The sequence below is a fragment of the Bufo bufo genome, chromosome 5 (genome assembly GCF_905171765.1).
Source record: "Bufo bufo chromosome 5, aBufBuf1.1, whole genome shotgun sequence".
In the NCBI taxonomy this organism is placed as follows: Eukaryota; Metazoa; Chordata; class Amphibia; order Anura; family Bufonidae; genus Bufo; species Bufo bufo.
The window spans coordinates 27,173,935-27,192,548 of NC_053393.1; the positions used below are offsets into that span (position 1 = coordinate 27,173,935).

Below are 18,614 nucleotides of genomic sequence, written 5' to 3' on the forward strand. Positions count from 1 at the left end.
GTGAGCCCTAAAATAGCCCTAGAGCTCTCCCTGACTGCTCAGCCCATGCAAAGATCTTTATGATAGAAAATTGCATGCCCTCGTGCCTAGATTGAGTGACACCTGAATACCCTACAATAGTGAGGGGACACGACCACCGGCTCCCTGCACTTAATACAGAGGGAGTCAGGGTCACCTAGAATCAAGCCAACAGGAAACACAAATAAAGGAATAGACTTATCTGAGGAACCAGCAGTTGCAGCATCTAGCAGTGAGCACAATCCAGGAAGTAGTATAAACCGCAAAGTGAGGCAGTATGGGAGGGGATATAAAGGGAGGCAATCACTGCTAATAGATGACAGCTGGGAGAGGGAGAAGAGATGACAAAGCAAAACCAAAACAAAAGAACATCATGCAAGAGGTACTGAAGAACATCTGTCAGAGCTTCTCAGAGATCTGGCGGTGACAATGGGATAGATGTGACTCCTCTATACATACTGCTCTATGGGTGGGGTAGATGTGACTCCTCTATACATACTGCTCTATGGGTGGGGTAGATGTGACTCCTCTATACATACTGCTCTATGGGTGGGGTAGATGTGAATCCTCTATACATACTGCTATATTGGTGAGGTAGATGTGACTCCTCTATACATACTGCTCTATAGATGAGGTAGATGTGACTCCTCTATACATACTGCCCTATAGATGTGATAGATGTGACTCCTCTATACATACTGAACTATGGATGAGATAGATGTGACTCCTCTATACATACTGCTCTATGGGTGGGATAGATGTGACTCCTCTATACATACTGCTCTATGGATGGGATAGATGTGATTCCTCTATACATACTGCACTATGGATGAGCTTGACGTCATTTATTTATGGCCATCTTGTAATCTTATATTCAGCTCTTCTTTTGCACTGACATTATAGGGGGAACAGGGAGAACGTGGCTTAGATGGATCCCCCGGAGTAACTGGGCCACGGGTAAGTACCTATCACATTTACTGGTTGTTTTTCACATTGATGTTATGGTCTCCAACCTCAGGGCCAATTTATTGCCCTATCTTTATATTTTATGCCCCAGTATAAATAGCATAACCGTAAATTATATTCTTATAGTGACCAAATAATTTATTTATACTCAGTGGCGTGCCTACGGTGTTTGGCACCCGGGGAGAGTCCTTTCTCTCTCGTAGGCAATACTCCCTTCCATCCGGCAATACTTTCAAAAAATTGTATCCCCTCACAGTAGAATTGCCCTCATTGTACAACCTTCACAGTAGTTTTGTGCAGATGTGTGCCCTCTTACAGTAGTTATGCCCACATTGTGCCCTCCTCACAGTAGTTATGCCCTCTCTGTGCCCCTTTTACAGTTGTAATGCCCTCTTTGTTCCCCCTTCACAGTAATAATCCCCATTGTGACCCCATTCATAGTAATAATCCCCATTGTACCCCCTTTATAGTAATCATGCCCATTGTGCCCCCTTCACAGTAATATTGCCCATTGTGCCCCCTTAATAGTAGTAATGCCCACTGTGCTAGTAATGCCCTCTGTGCCCTCTCCATAGTAGAAATCCTCATTGTGCCTCCTTCACAGTAACAATGCCCACTGTGCCCTTTCAGTACCTGAGTGGGACTAATGGTGACAATAGTCTCACCGATATTTCAAGATTCAAAGCTGCCAGTGGCCCACAGTGTGAAGTGTGGGGAAATATCCTTTTAAAATATAGCTTTTATAAGATATGCGATAAAATATACACCATAGGATGCATCAACAATACAAAACATATATAAGGGGTTTCTGTGATAGATGCCCCACTGCTGGTAAAGCTAAGGTAAGCAATAAAACTGCTGCGCCTGAGTGGACGCACGCAGTCTTACCTAAAGCAAAGGTAAGTATTAAACCGGCCGCGCCCTGTGGACGCAATCAGTCTCACCTGACCAACAACAATACAAGACATAAAATAAAGGGGTTCCAGGATAGATACCCCACAGCTGATTGATACAATGGTAAGTATAGAACACTGCTGCGCCTGTGTGGACGCGAGCAGTCTTACCTGACCAACCAGGTGACCAGGATCGGCATGACGGGGAATGATGCTGTGATGAAACTGGGTGTAGAACAGAGATGCAGTAACGGGAGTGTGAATACTGTGCCCTAATTCGCCCTATACACTTGGTAGGAAGGGGGCTGCTCCCATACTGCCTGTCTACACAGAGCACCCGTCCTGAAAAGGACGACCCCGTCAGGATACCTGTCCCTAGTTATGGACCTGATCACTAGTCTAACAACAATAATTATAACTACAGACCTCCCGACGTGGCACGTTTCTGTCGTGTCGACTCCTCAGGGGGATTCAGTACATGTAGAAAAAAGAAACAGTGTGTACCACCTTAGACTGCAGATAGCAGGTAAGCATATCCTGCAGTAAAGTGGTTACACTACAAAGGTAAGCTCAAGCACTCAATATAGGAGCCTGAGGGCAGACATCCAAGGTGCAGGATTGTCATGCTGCAGAGGGATAGATGCTCCTCCGCTTGTTGGTGTGTGAGGATATAGTGATCCTCGCCAAAGGTAATATCCCTATGGTTTAGGGGGTTCCTCAACCAATACCAGCCACACTGACACATACCTTGTTGGAGTTTAAATAGAGCCCAAACGCGCCTCTTCTTGGGAGACCGCCCTGTCAGCATCTGCGTCGGCGTCTGACGTCACGCGCATGCGCCGCGACGCACCAGACGCCGCCGCCCATACCACATGATTATGGCGACCAATCTAATCCAGGGGCGGAGGGTGTGAGCGGTTACCTAGGAGACTGAGTCAACAGGAAGTAACCACACAGCAAGACTCGTGATAGAGGCGTCTGTGATAACGCTATGACACAGAATCATAGCAAGATTAGACTGACATTTTTTGCAGGAAATACAAGAACACGGACAGGTTACAGAGAATTATAAACATGAGGCAAAGTGGGTTTGAATTAATAATGACATAGATGTTACAGATGTGTTCATCCCATCACTTAGAACGGGCTGTCACCGTTAACCTGGGATATATCCTTTTTAAAGGGGCCATCACCGCATTCTATATGAAGCACCCATAATCAAGCCTTTCATTAAGGCCACGAGGTGCAGATGTTTTGAGATGGAATATCCATCTGGATTCTTGTTGAAGCAACCGCCTATCCCAGTCACCCCCTCTCAAGGGGGGTTTGACAAGATCGATACCCAGGAACTTCAAGGAGGCTTTACCATTATGCACAGTATGTACATGTTTTGAAATTGGGGTATCTCGTTTGTGTGAGATATCCCCTATATGCTCCCCTATCCGTCTCCTGAATTCCCGTATCGTCTTGCCTACATATTCAATCCCACATTCACATTGGATCCGATAAATGACCCCTCTAGATTTACAATTAATGAAATGTGGGATTGAATATGTTTTGCCTGTAACATTGCTCACAAAAGATTTGGTAACTTGTATGCGCTTGCACGCTATACAATCACCACATCTATAACAACCCTGGATCCTACATCGCAACCATGTGGTCTTAGTGCGATCAGGTGCATAGTGACTATGCACGAGTTTGTCACGGATATTTGGTCCCCTACGGTAGGTGATTTGTGGTTGATCACTCAAGACATCTTTCAAGTCAGGGTCCATTTTGAGGACTTCCCAGTGACGTTTAATAATCTGTCTGACTTGTTGGGACCCCCTATCAAAATTGGTGATTATTCTCATGATCTTGGTTTGCGAGGTGGATGGTGGGTTAGGGGTGAGCAACGAGCTTCTTGGACGAGACAGGGCTGACTGGAACGCTGCTCTCAACACATAGTCGGGGTAGCCCCTGGACAAAAATCTCAACCTTAAATCAGCTGCCTGGTAAATAAAATCATGTTTGTCTGAGCAGTTGCGTCGTAGTCGCAAGTATTGGCCCCTAGGAATTCCTCTCCTGAGTGGGAGGGGATGGTTACTCTCCCATCTCAGGAGGGAATTCGTGGAGCTCTCCTTCCTAAAAATTGACGTGTCAAGTTCCCCCCTTGCATTCTTGGAGATTTTAATGTCCAGAAATGGCAGTGATGTAGGGTGTGACTCACACGTAAAACGCATACCTATGTTATTCTGGTTGATATGTTGGACAAAGGTTTCAAAAGTCCCTTGTTCACCATTCCACAGTATAAAGATGTCATCAATGTATCGCGCCCACAAGCCAATTTCATAGGTATCCAACGCCTCCTCTTCCCTAAAAACGATAGTTTCCTCCCACCAGCCTACTGAGGGTTATAGGCGGGAACTGAAAAATATTTTGGATGAGGCGAAAACCTCCAATGTCATCACTGCCGAGGAATTTGCTTTTCTATTTCCTTTGCATCCCCGCAAATCTACATTCTATAGTCTCCCCAAAGTGCATAAGGGGGTCAGTCCTCTGAAGGGGAGACCCATAGTGTCGGGGGTGGACAATCTCAACCAGAATCTGGGTATTTATATCGATCAGGTATTGGCACCCTTTGTTACAGCTCTCCCCTCCCATGTCAGGGACACTACTGACCTCCTTAAACGTCTGGAGGGTCTGACATTGGAGGAGACATGCCTTCTTTCCAGCATTGATGTGGAGGCCCTCTATTCATCTATACCGCACAATTTGGGCCTCACCGCAGTAGAACACTTTCTACGATCACGGGGATGTCAGTATCGCGCCCACAGCCAATTTGTCCTGCGTCTTCTTGAGTTTACCCTAACACGTAATTTTTTCACCTTTTACAGGAGGACCTACCACCAGCTCAGGGGTACTGCGATGGGGAGTCCGTGTGCCCCGTCGTATGCAAATTTATTCCTGGGCTGGTGGGAGGAAACTATCGTTTTTAGGGAAGAGGAGGCGTTGGATACCTATGAAATTGGCTTGTGGGCGCGATACATTGATGACATCTTTATACTGTGGAATGGTGAACAAGGGACTTTTGAAACCTTTGTCCAACATATCAACCAGAATAACATAGGTATGCGTTTTACGTGTGAGTCACACCCTACATCACTGCCATTTCTGGACATTAAAATCTCCAAGAATGCAAGGGGGGAACTTGACACGTCAATTTTTAGGAAGGAGAGCTCCACGAATTCCCTCCTGAGATGGGAGAGTAACCATCCCCTCCCACTCAGGAGAGGAATTCCTAGGGGCCAATACTTGCGACTACGACGCAACTGCTCAGACAAACATGATTTTATTTACCAGGCAGCTGATTTAAGGTTGAGATTTTTGTCCAGGGGCTACCCCGACTATGTGTTGAGAGCAGCGTTCCAGTCAGCCCTGTCTCGTCCAAGAAGCTCGTTGCTCACCCCTAACCCACCATCCACCTCGCAAACCAAGATCATGAGAATAATCACCAATTTTGATAGGGGGTCCCAACAAGTCAGACAGATTATTAAACGTCACTGGGAAGTCCTCAAAATGGACCCTGACTTGAAAGATGTCTTGAGTGATCAACCACAAATCACCTACCGTAGGGGACCAAATATCCGTGACAAACTCGTGCATAGTCACTATGCACCTGATCGCACTAAGACCACATGGTTGCGATGTAGGATCCAGGGTTGTTATAGATGTGGTGATTGTATAGCGTGCAAGCGCATACAAGTTACCAAATCTTTTGTGAGCAATGTTACAGGCAAAACATATTCAATCCCACATTTCATTAATTGTAAATCTAGAGGGGTCATTTATCGGATCCAATGTGAATGTGGGATTGAATATGTAGGCAAGACGATACGGGAATTCAGGAGACGGATAGGGGAGCATATAGGGGATATCTCACACAAACGAGATACCCCAATTTCAAAACATGTACATACTGTGCATAATGGTAAAGCCTCCTTGAAGTTCCTGGGTATCGATCTTGTCAAACCCCCCTTGAGAGGGGGTGACTGGGATAGGCGGTTGCTTCAACAAGAATCCAGATGGATATTCCATCTCAAAACATCTGCACCTCGTGGCCTTAATGAAAGGCTTGATTATGGGTGCTTCATATAGAATGCGGTGATGGCCCCTTTAAAAAGGATATATCCCAGGTTAACGGTGACAGCCCGTTCTAAGTGATGGGATGAACACATCTGTAACATCTATGTCATTATTAATTCAAACCCACTTTGCCTCATGTTTATAATTCTCTGTAACCTGTCCGTGTTCTTGTATTTCCTGCAAAAAATGTCAGTCTAATCTTGCTATGATTCTGTGTCATAGCGTTATCACAGACGCCTCTATCACGAGTCGTGCTGTGTGGTTACTTCCTGTTGACTCAGTCTCCTAGGTAACCGCTCACACCCTCCGCCCCTGGATTGGATTGGTCGCCATAATCATGTGGTATGGGCGGCGGCGTCTGGTGCGTCGCGGCGCAATGCGCGTGACGTCAGACGCCGACGCAGATGCTGACAGGGCGGTCTCCCAAGAAGAGGCGCGTTTGGGCTCTATTTAAACTCCAACAAGGTATGTGTCAGTGTGGCTGGTATTGGTTGAGGAACCCCCTAAACCATAGGGATATTACCTTTGGCGAGGATCACTATATCCTCACACACCAACAAGCGGAGGAGCATCTATCCCTCTGCAGCATGACAATCCTGCACCTTGGATGTCTGCCCTCAGGCTCCTATATTGAGTGCTTGAGCTTACCTTTGTAGTGTAACCACGTTACTGCAGGATATACTTACCTGCTATCTGCAGTCTAAGGTGGTACACACTGTTTCTTTTTTCTACATGTACTGAATCCCCCTGAGGAGTCGACACGACAGAAACGTGCCACGTCGGGAGGTCTGTAGTTATAATTATTGTTGTTAGACTAGTGATCAGGTCCATAACTAGGGACAGGTATCCTGACGGGGTCGTCCTTTTCAGGACGGGTGCTCTGTGTAGACAGGCAGTATGGGAGCAGCCCCCTTCCTACCAAGTGTATAGGGCGAATTAGGGCACAGTATTCACACTCCCGTTACTGCATCTCTGTTCTACACCCAGTTTCATCACAGCATCATTCCCCGTCATGCCGATCCTGGTCACCTGGTTGGTCAGGTAAGACTGCTCGCGTCCACACAGGCGCAGCAGTGTTCTATACTTACCATTGTATCAATCAGCTGTGGGGTATCTATCCTGGAACCCCTTTATTTTATGTCTTGTATTGTTGTTGGTCAGGTGAGACTGATTGCGTCCACAGGGCGCGGCCGGTTTAATACTTACCTTTGCTTTAGGTAAGACTGCGTGCGTCCACTCAGGCGCAGCAGTTTTATTGCTTACCTTAGCTTTACCAGCAGTGGGGCATCTATCACAGAAACCCCTTATATATGTTTTGTATTGTTGATGCATCCTATGGTGTATATTTTATCGCATATCTTATAAAAGCTATATTTTAAAAGGATATTTCCCCACACTTCACACTGTGGGCCACTGGCGGCAACCACTGTGCCCTTTCACAGTAATAATGCCCTCTGTGAAATCTTTGTTGTAGTAATGCCCTCTGGCTCTGTGCCCCCTCCATAGTAATAAAGTCCTCTGTGCCTCCTCCATAGTAATAAAGTCCTCTGTGCCCCATCCATAGTAATAAAGTCCTCTGTGCCCCATCCATAGTAATAAAGACCTCTGTGCCCCATCCATAGTAATAAAGTCCTCTGTGCCACTTCCATAGTAATAAAGACCTCTGTGCCCCCTCCATAGTAATAAAGTCCTCTGTGCCACCTCCATAGTAATAAAGACCTCTGTGCCCCCTCCATAGTAATAAAGTCCTCTGTGCCACTTCCATAGTAATAAAGTCCTCTGTGCCACCTCCATAGTAATAAAGTCCTCTGTGCCCCATCCATAGTAATAAAGTCCTCTGTGCCACCTCCATAGTAATAAAGTCCTCTGTGCCACCTCCATAGTAATAAAGTCCTCTGTGCCCCCTCCATAGTAATAAAGTCCTCTGTGCCACCTCCATAGTAATAAAGACCTCTGTGCCCCCTCCATAGTAATAAAGTCCTCTGTGCCACCTCCATAGTAATAAAGTCCTCTGTGCCACCTCCATAGTAATAAAGACCTCTGTGCCCCCTCCATAGTAATAAAGTCCTCTGTGCCACCTACATAGTAACAAAGTCCTCTGTGCCCCCTTCATAGTAATAAAGCCCTCTCTGCCCCCTCTGTATTAAAAAAATAAAAAATAAAAAAATAAAACACAGTAACTACTCACCTTGTCCCATTCCAGAAGCTCACATACCTCTCTATCCCGCCGGCACAGATCTCTCTGCAGTACTGTGTGGGCTAAGCATATGCAGATTGCCAGGCTGCAGGCTCCGCCCATACAGGCCGGCAGCGCGATCTGTGCCTGCAGGATGAATGGTGGAGCGGGGAGAAGTCTTCCTGCTTCACCATTCAGAGCGCCGCCGGCCTGAAGGAGGAGAGTAGCGCGGGGAGCTGAGCAGTGAGTGACAGGACCGCAGCTCTCAGCGCTCCAGCAATGAGCGCTTCAATCTGTATTGATGGAAGCGCTCATTGCATCTGGCAACCCCCTGAGAGCCACCCCCCCCCCCCCCTTGGCTCGCCACTACCTCTACTTTAGCCAAATATTACCCCTCTATAATGTGTGCTTTGTCTAAAGAATACCACCATACCCTGATCATTATTACCACTTAATCTTCAACCTCTTTCTCTTTTAGTATCTTCCCCTCCTCTTTCAAACAATCTATTATTACTCCATTATTAAAAAGTTAATCTCTCGATCCATCCTGCACAACTAACTACACACCAGTCTCCAATCTTCCCTTCATCTCTAAGCTCCTGAAGCATCTGGTCTCCTCTCGCCTCAACCGCTATCTCTCTGATCACTTTCTCCTTGATCCACTACAATCTGTTTTTCGCACCCTACATTCAACAGAAACTGCCCTCCTGATAACAAAATTCAACGGTGACTACTCTCTGCTCATTCTCCTTGACCTCTTTGCAGCTTTTGACAGTGTAGAGTCCACTATCTCCTACTCACCATGCTCCAATCCATCGGCCCAAAGGACACTGCCCTCTCCTGGTTCTCATCCTATCTCTCTGGCCGCTCTTTCAGTGTATCATTTTCTGGCTCCACTTCTCCACCTCTCCCTCTCGCTGTTGGAGTTCCTCAGGGTACAGTCCTAGGCCCTCTCCTCTTCTCTCTGTACACAGACCCAATTAGACAAACCGTCAGCGAATTTGGTTTCCAGTACCATCTTTATGCTGATGACACACAACTATACACTTCATCCCCCGACATCACCCCTGCTGTACCACAGGACACCAGTGATTGTCTGTCCGCTGTCTCTAACATCATGTCCTCTCTATATCTGAAACTGACTCTTTCAAAAACTGAACTTCTTGTGTCCTCTTCAAACATAGAAGAGGATTCTTTACGGTAAGAGCAGTGAGACTATGGAGCTCTCTGCCTGAGGAGGTGGTGGTGAATACAATAAAGGAATTCAGGAGGGACCTGGATGTATTTCTGGATGTAATAATATTACAGGCTATGGCTACTAGAGAGGGTGTCGTTGATCCAGGGAGTTATTCTGAATGCCTGATTGGAGTCGGGAAGGAATTTTTTTCCCCTTAAGTGGGGAAAATTAGCTTCTACCTCACAGTTTTTTTTTGTCTTCCTCTGGATCAACTTGCAGGATGACAGGCCGAACTGGATGGACAAATGTCTTTTTTTCGGCCTTATAAACTACTATGTTACTAACCTGGCCAAGCCTGGTATCTCCCTCTTAGTGCGACACCATCATCACTCCTAGGCAGCGCCCGCTGTGTCGGGGTGACGTTTGACACTGATCTTTCTTTCACCCCTATATTCAATCTCTTGCCCGCTCATGTCGCCTGCACCTCAAAAACATCTCTAGAATCCGCCCCTTTCTCACTATGGAAACAACAAAAACTCTCATTGCTGCCCTGATCCATTCCCGTCTCAACTGCTGTAACTAATTACTAATTGGCCTCTCCCTCACCAGACTTTCCCCTCTCCGATCTATCCCTAATACAGCAGCCAGGATCACCTACCTGTCCAAACGCTACTCAGATGCCTCCACTCTGTGCTCTGTGCTGCCCGAACAGTATAGAATTCAATTTAAACTGCTTGTCCTCACCCACAAAGCTCTCCACAGTCCTGCCCCTCTACATCTCTTCCCCCATCTCTGTCTACCACCCTACCCGTGCTCTACATTCAGACAATGACTTACGACTGACTTCCACCATAATCCAATCCTCTCACTCCCGGCTCCAAGACTTCTCTGGAATGTCCTACCCCAAGAAATTAGGTTAAACCACAACATACACAGTTTTAGGCGCTCCCTAAAAAACACATCTTTTTAGGGAGGTCTATCACCTCCCCTGATCTAACTCCTCTCCATACATAATCCATTTATCATTTCCTGAACCTGATCCTCCACCAAACTCCTCCCCCGGCCCCCGAAGCACTTCATATATTGACTGGTGACGGCTCATGCAGCTTTATATCTGCTCCTCTATTCTCCCAAGATGCATGGACCATTGTACAAAACAAACACTTTTACCGTTTGTGTCACCCCTATCTCCTCATAGATTGTCAGCTCTTGTGAGCAGGGTCCCCATTATCGACTTGTCTGTTGCGATGTTATTTATGACTGTTTGTACAGTCGTGGCCAAAAGTTTTGAGAATGACAGAAATATTAGTTTTCACAAAGTTTGCTGCTAAACTGCTTTTAGATCTTTGTTTCAGTTGTTTCTGTGATGTAGTGAAATATAATTACACGCACTTTATACGTTTCAAAGGCTTTTATCGACAATTACATGACATTTATGCAAAGAGTCAGTATTTGCAGTGTTGGCCCTTCTTTTTCAGGACCTCTGCAATTCGACTGGGCATGCTCTCAATCAACTTCTGGGCCAATTCCTGACTGATAGCAACCCATTCTTTCATAATCACTTCTTGGAGTTTGTCAGAATTAGTAGGATTTTGTTTGTCCACCCGCCTCTTGAGGATTGACCACAAGTTCTCAATGGGATTAAGATCTGGGGAGTTTCCAGGCCATGGACCCAAAATGTCAACGTTTTGGTCCCCGAGCCACTTAGTTATCACTTTGTGCTGGAAAATGCATTGTTCTTCACCAAACTGTTGTTGGATTGTTGGAAGAAGTTGCTGTTGGAGGGTGTCTTGGTACCATTCTTTTATCATGGCTGTGTTTTGGGCAAAATTGTATGTGAGCCCACTCCCTTGGATGAGAAGCAACCCCACACATGAATGGTCTCAGGATGCTTTACTGTTGGCATGACACAGGACTGATGGTAGCGCTCACCTTTTCTTCTCCGGACAAGCCTTTTTCCAGATGCCCCAAACAATTGGAAAGAGGCTTCATCGGAGAATATGACTTTGCCCCAGTCCTCAGCAGTCCATTCACCATACTTTCTGCAGAAGATCAATCTGTCCCTGATGTTTTTTTGGAGAGAAGTGGCTTCTTTGCTGCCCTTCTTGACACCAGGCCATCTTCCAAAAGTCTTCGCCTCACAGTGCGTGCAGATGCGCTCACACCTGCCTGCTGCCATTCCTGAGCAAGCTCTGCACTGGTGGCACTCCGATCCCGCAGCTGAATCCTCTTTAGGAGACGATCCTGACGCTTGCTGGACTTTCTTGGACGCCCTGAAGCCTTCTTAACAAGAATTGAACCTCTTTCCTTGACGTTCTTGATGATCCTATAAATTGTTGATTGAGGTGCAATCTTAGTAGCCACAAAATCCTTGCCTGTGAAGCCATTTTTATGCAACGCAATGATGGCTGCACACGTTTCTTTGCAGGTCACCATGGTTAACAATGGAAGAACAATGATTTCAAGCATCACCCTCCTTTTAACATGTCAAGTCTGCCATTTTAACCCAATCAGCCTGACATAATGATCTCCAGCCTTGTGCTCGTCAACATTCTCACCTGAGTTAACAAGACGATTACTGAAATGATCTCAGCAGGTCCTTTAATGACAGCAATGAAATGCAGTGGAAAGTTTTTTTTGGGATTAAGTTAATTTTCATGGCAAAGAAGGACTATGCAGCAATTCATCTGATCACTCTTCATAACATTCTGGAGTATATGCAAATTGCTATTATAAAAACTTAAGCAGCAACTTTTCCAATTTCCAATATTTATGTAATTCTCAAAACTTTTGGCCACGACTGTACATGGACCCCTGAATTGTAAAGCGCTGCGGAATATGTTGGCTCCATATAAATAAAGATTATTATTATTATTATCCTGACTGAATAATGCTGCCATACTGTGATCATTATTAATATCCAACCCTGACTGAAGAACACTGTCATAGTATGACCGTCATTACCACCATATCCTGACTAATACCTGTATTTTGTGTCTGAACAATACTGTCATACCACAGCCATTATTAATATCATAATAATACCCCGCTAACTATGACCATTATTACCACTGTACCTTGGTTTAGTAATAATACTAAGCTTTGATCATAATATACACCATGCTGTCTCTAAATAAAGCCACTATACCATAACTGTATAACACCATCATGCCATGACTATTATTAATATCATACACTGACTAATACTGCCATTATTTATTTATTTATTTATTTTATGCACTTATATAGCGCTACTATATTCCACAGCGCTTTACAGACATTATATTATGACCATTATTACCACAATACCCTGACTGAATAATTCCTTTACCGCCATGACTACTATTAATAGCAAATTCTAACTAAATAATTCCACCTTATCATGACCATTATTACCCTCTTACCCTGACTGAATAATACATGTATACTATGTCTGAACAATGCGGCCAAAATATGATCAGTATCACAACCATACCTTAACGAAATATTTCATAACCATTACTAATATCATACATATGACTAAATAATACTGCCATACTACGACTATTACTACCACTATGAGCTTAGTAAATAATACTGCCATACTATGACCATTACTACCACTATACCCTAGTAAATAATACTGTCACACTATGACTATTACTACTACTGTACCCGTAGTAAATAATACTGTAATACTATGACTATTACTACCACTATACCCTTAGTAAATAATACTGTCACACTATGACTATTACTACTACTGTACCCTTAGTAAATAATACTGTCACACTATGATTATTACTACTACTGTACCCTTAGTAAATAATACTGCCATACTATGTCCATTACTGCCACTATACCCTAATAAATAATACTGCTATACTATGACTATTACTACCACTATACCCTTTGCAAATAATACTGCCATACTATGACCATTACTACAGCTATTTCCTTAGTGTATAATACTGCCATACTATGACTGTTACTACCACCATACCCTCAGTATACAATACTACCATATTATGATTATTACCACTTTACCATTACTGAATAATACCACCATACTGTGCCTGAATAATACTGCCATACAATTGCCATTATCACAGAATATCGTCATTTGGAGACCAGTTGTTACCCCCATACTATACAAATATAGAAATAAAGCACTGATCAGGTGCAGTACACATTTAAATTCCCAAAATAGGGACATTTAGGTTTCTGCCCCACAAAAACCAGGGACCTTCCAGAAAATTGTAACTTTAGGGGTAGACTTGTATACACCCTGCCCCATATTGGCCAGCTTTGTGGAACACTCGAGGAAAAACTTGAGCTATTGGCCTGTATGCGATGAAATAACATCTTGAAGTCGGACACTTTCCTGTCTTTTTACCTGAATGGGACGGATCAGTCGTAACTTCCCTGCTCTGCTGCCCGCCATATCACAGGACCCTGCCGATCTGATATTGATAACTTATCCGTAGGACAGGTCATCAATATGGGAAAACCAGACAACCCCTTCAAGGCTCAGTCTTTAGATGTGGTTGTAATGCTCTATATGACCACTGGGTGGCAGCAGACACTTGTTTGTGATGATTGCCTATTTATACTATGTAGCAATTTCTTCTTCTTTATTACTATTATTGTTATTATTCTATTATATTTTGTAATCATTACTTGTCATATGCTTTACTTCACAGGGGCAGCCTGGTGACCGAGGACTATCGGGTCGGCCCGGAGAAAAGGTAAAAGATCTGAATAAAAGTTTATTAATGAATTATAATGATGTATATTCTGCATCAGATGCACAGTTCTAGCGGGCATGACACTGCGGGGGCATCCCAGGGTGCTGCTGACTTTATAGCTGCCAGTAGAGGATTTGTCATCAATATTCTAAAGCAATAATCAGCAACCTCCGGCACTCAGGATATTCTGAAACTACAACTCCCAGAATGCTCCATTCACTTCTAGGGGATTTGTTAGAACAGGCGAGCATGTTTCCATGCTAGGAGTTGTAGTTTCACGGCACCTGGAGCGCCGAAGGTTGCTGATCCCTGTTCTAAAGTAAGAATTTAGTGGGTTCAAGTAATACATAGTAACATAGTAACATAGTACATAAGGCCGAAAAAAGACATCTGTCCATCCAGTTCGGCCTGTTATCCTGCAAGTGGATCCAGAGGAAGGCAAAAAAAAAAAAACCTCTTTAAAAACTCTTAAAGGGAAGGTTTTTGTGAATTCACCTGCAGCAAATTTGGTTCAGAATTTGAGTGGAACGGACTTTCATCCACAGACATTTCTGCAACAAAGGTTCTGCATGTGTAGATTTACCGTCCAGGGGGTAGAAAAGCTGGGTTATTGGAAGCTGTAATGACAGCTATGATGAATGGCTCCCAGAGTAACCAATAACCATCAGGACGGAGGAGAACCCATGGATGGATAACACCTCCGACTGCTAAATGTCTTCCAATATATTAATATATATATTATTATTATTTATTGACCTGCCTGAAAGATGGTGTCAGCCGGTTATCGTGTAATGCTAACAGTAGTATTACCCCCTAAAATAATAGTATAAAATACCCCTCATGAATATAAGTCCTGGAGTCGCGTCTTCTTCGCCTCAAATGTTCCCTTTTTCCATAGTAATTATGTTGCACCACATCGCTCCTTATAACCTCCGCAACAGCAGTGATGGTGGATCCATGAAATCCGTTCTAACATTGATTTATATTACATAGGGTGAAGCCGGCCCCCCAGGATTATCAGGAGCAGATGGAAAGAGGGGAGACCGGGGAGACCAGGTAACGGACGTGCGGAAGAAATATACAGTCGTTTATTCTATTCCCAATATTATTATTATTTTTAATTAATTACATTTTATATTATTTATACTGTATTTTAAATTTGTATTATTATTTTTTATTATTCTATAGTATCTATAGTTTATATTTGTAATTATTATTATTTATTTTATTGTTTATATTTAAAAAAAAAAAATTGATTTTATTTTATATTTGTTATTTTTACATTATTGTTTATAGCTTTGATTTTTATTTTATATTTGTTAATTATTTATATTTTTGTTCTTAGAAGTATTTTATATTATTGTTTATATTTTTGATTGTCACTTTTAGTATTTTTTCATTGATATTTGACTATTATGTATCGTTTTATATTATTATTCATATTGTATGTTTTGACTATAATTATTATGATCATTATTCTTAGTTACTTATTTTTTTTTTATATTGTAGTTTATATTTTAGATTTGCATTAGTTTTAGGCCTCATGCACACGACCGTTGTGTGCACCCGTGGCCGTTGCTCCGTTTTCCTTGATTTTCTGCGGACCCATTGACTTTCAATGGGTCCGTTGAAAACTCGGAAAATGCACCGTTTGTCATCCGCCTCCGTGATTCGTGTATCCTGTCCGTCAAAAAAATAGGACCTGTCCTATTTTTTGGACGGACAACGGTTCACGGACCCATTCAAGTCAATGAAAGTTCAGGGCATTGAACGAGTTAATTTTCCTAAACGGGGCGGAGACCATAGGAAAGCTCTTCTCAATAGAGAAGCCTATTGGATTTTTAGATTTCAGTCCTGTATGCCTTTGGGCCTTAATCAAAGACAAGATTTAATATTGCATTATTAGATGTATCTTCTTCTCTTGTCCTTTAGGGGCGGTTCTTGCGTGGGAGGAAGAGAGGGGTGAAAATAATTTTTTTTTTTTTTTTTTTCCCTCTCTTCTTCTCATGCAGTTCTGTTCCTGTGTCTCAGTGGTATATGCTGTGGGTGGGGTGAAAGCAGTCCAATTGCCAATCAATAATCCACAGCTGAATCACTGCTTTTACTCTGTATATAAGATTTGTCAGTCTTATTCTCTGTATCATGAGGAAGGATCTGTAATATATGTTGATCCGAAACATGTTGATGATATGAGCCTGATGTTTGGTTTTTAAGCACGTTTCCTAATAAAACACGCACTGCGAGGTGAAGCTGGACAATATTTTTTTGCTACTTCTCATCCTTGGTTCCGGTTCTGTGTCCGTGCTCCTCGGTGGTGTATGGTGAGGTGAGCTCCAACTTGGTGTTTTTACATTCAAGTCAATGGGTCCGTGAAAAAACACGGATGCACACAAGATTGGCATCCGTGTCCGTGATCCGTGTCCGTAGGCTACTTTCATACAGACGGATCCGAAGATCCGTCCCCCATTGACTTTCAATGTAAAGTCAGGAGTTAATATACCATCGGATCGGAGTTTTCTCCAATCCGATGGTATATTTTAACTTGAAGCGTTCCCATCACCATGGGAACGCCTCTATGTTTGAATATACCATCGGATTTGAGTTACTTTGTGAAAACTCAAATCCGACAGTATATTCTAACACAGAGGCGTTCCCATAGTGATGGGGACGCTTCTAGTTAGAATATACTACGAACTGTGTACATGACTGCCCCCTGCTGCCTGGCAGCACCCGATCTCTTACAGGGGGCTGTGATCCGCACAATTAACCCCTCAAGTGCGGCACCTGAAGGGGTTAATTGTGCATATCATAGCCCCCTGTAAGAGATCAGGGGCTGCCAGGCAGCAGGGGTCAGACCCCCCTCCCTCCCCAGTTTTAATTTCATTGGTGGCCAGTGTGCGGCCCCTCCCCCGGCACCCTCTCCCTCTATTGTATTAATATCATTGGTGGCCAGTGCGGCCCCCCCCGGCCCCCCCTCCCTCCCTTTATTGTATTATCATTGGTAGCCAGTGTGCGGCCCCCCCGGCCCCCCCTCCCTCTATTGTATTATCATTGGTGGCCAGTGTGCGGCCCCCCCCGGCCCCCCCTCCCTCTATTGTATTATCATTGGTGGCCAGTGTGCGCCCCCCCCGGCCCCCCCTCTATTGTATTAATATCATTGGTGGTCAGTGTGCGGCCTCCCCCCCCCCCCCCCCCCACCACTGCAGTCCTGGTTGCCATGGTTACTTAGCAATATTAGAAGAATCATACTTACCTGCTGCGCTGTCTGTGACCGGCCGGGAGCTCCTCCTACTGGTAAGTGACAGATCATTAAGCAATGCACCGCACAGACCTGTCACTTACCAGTAGGAGGAGCTCCCGGCCGGTCACAGACAGCGCAGCAGGTAAGTATGATGCTTCTAATATTGCTAAGTAACCATGGGAACCAGGACTGCAGTAGCATCCTGGTTGCCATGGTTACCGATCGGAGCCCCATCGATTAAACTGGGACTCCGATCGGAACTCTCCGCTGCCACCAATGATCGGGGGGGGGAGAGGGGAGGCCGCACACTGGCCACCAATGATATTAATACAATAGAGGGGGGGCCGGGGGGGGCGCACACTGGCCACCAATGATAATACAATAGAGGGAGGAAGGGGGGGCCGGGGGGGCGCACACTGGCCACCAATGATAATACAATAGAGGGAGGGGGGTCCGGGGGGGGCGCACACTGGCCACCAATGATATTACAATAGAGGGGGGGGGCGGGGGAGGGGAGGCCGCACACTGGCCACCAATGATATTCAAACTGGGGAGGGAGGGGGGTCTGCCCCGTGCTGCCTGGCAGCCCCTGATCTCTTACAGGGGGCTATGATACGCACAATTAACCCCTTCAGGTGCGGCACCTGAGGGGTTAATTGTGCGGATCACAGCCCCCTGTAAGAGATCGGGTGCTGCCAGGCAGCAGGGGGCAGTCATGTACACAGTTCGTAGTATATTCTAACTTGAAGCGTCCCCATCACCATGGGAACGCCTCTGTGTTAGAATATACTGTCGGATATGAGTTTTCACGATCTAACTCAAATCCGATGGTATATTCCAACATAGAGGCGTTCCCATGGTGATGGGGACGCTTCAAGTTAAAATATACCATCGGATTGGAGAAAACTCTGATCCGATGGTATATTAACTCCTGACTTTACATTGAAAGTCAATGGGGGACGGATCCGTTTGCAATTGCACCATATTGTGTCAACGTCAAACGGATCCGTCCACATTGACTTGCATTGTAAGTCAGGACGGATCCGTTTGGCTCCGCACGGCCAGGCGGACACCAAAACGACTTTTTTTTCATGTCCGTGGATCCTCTAAAAATCAAGGAAGACCCACGGACGAAAAAACGGTCACGGATCACGGACCTACGGAACCCCGTTTTGCGGACCGTGAAAAAATACTGTCGTGTGCATGAGGCCTTATTGTTATTTTTTTTACATTTTAGATAATTTTTTCTTATGATGATGTCCTTTATATAGGCGGATTCCTATGGAGT

At 44.6% G+C, this 18,614-nt stretch overlaps 1 protein-coding gene across 2 annotated transcripts in view; it reads left to right on the forward strand.

Annotated features, from left to right (window-relative positions):
- COL22A1 (collagen type XXII alpha 1 chain) overlaps positions 1–18,614 on the forward strand; it is a 316,179-nt gene that overhangs the window by 176,684 nt on the left and 120,881 nt on the right. For both annotated transcript variants that reach the window (XM_040433114.1, XM_040433115.1), the window contains exons 26-28: positions 922–975; positions 14,041–14,085; positions 15,079–15,141. In XM_040433114.1, the coding sequence (XP_040289048.1) occupies positions 922–975; positions 14,041–14,085; positions 15,079–15,141 (162 nt within the window). The remainder of the gene's footprint in view (positions 1–921; positions 976–14,040; positions 14,086–15,078; positions 15,142–18,614) is intronic.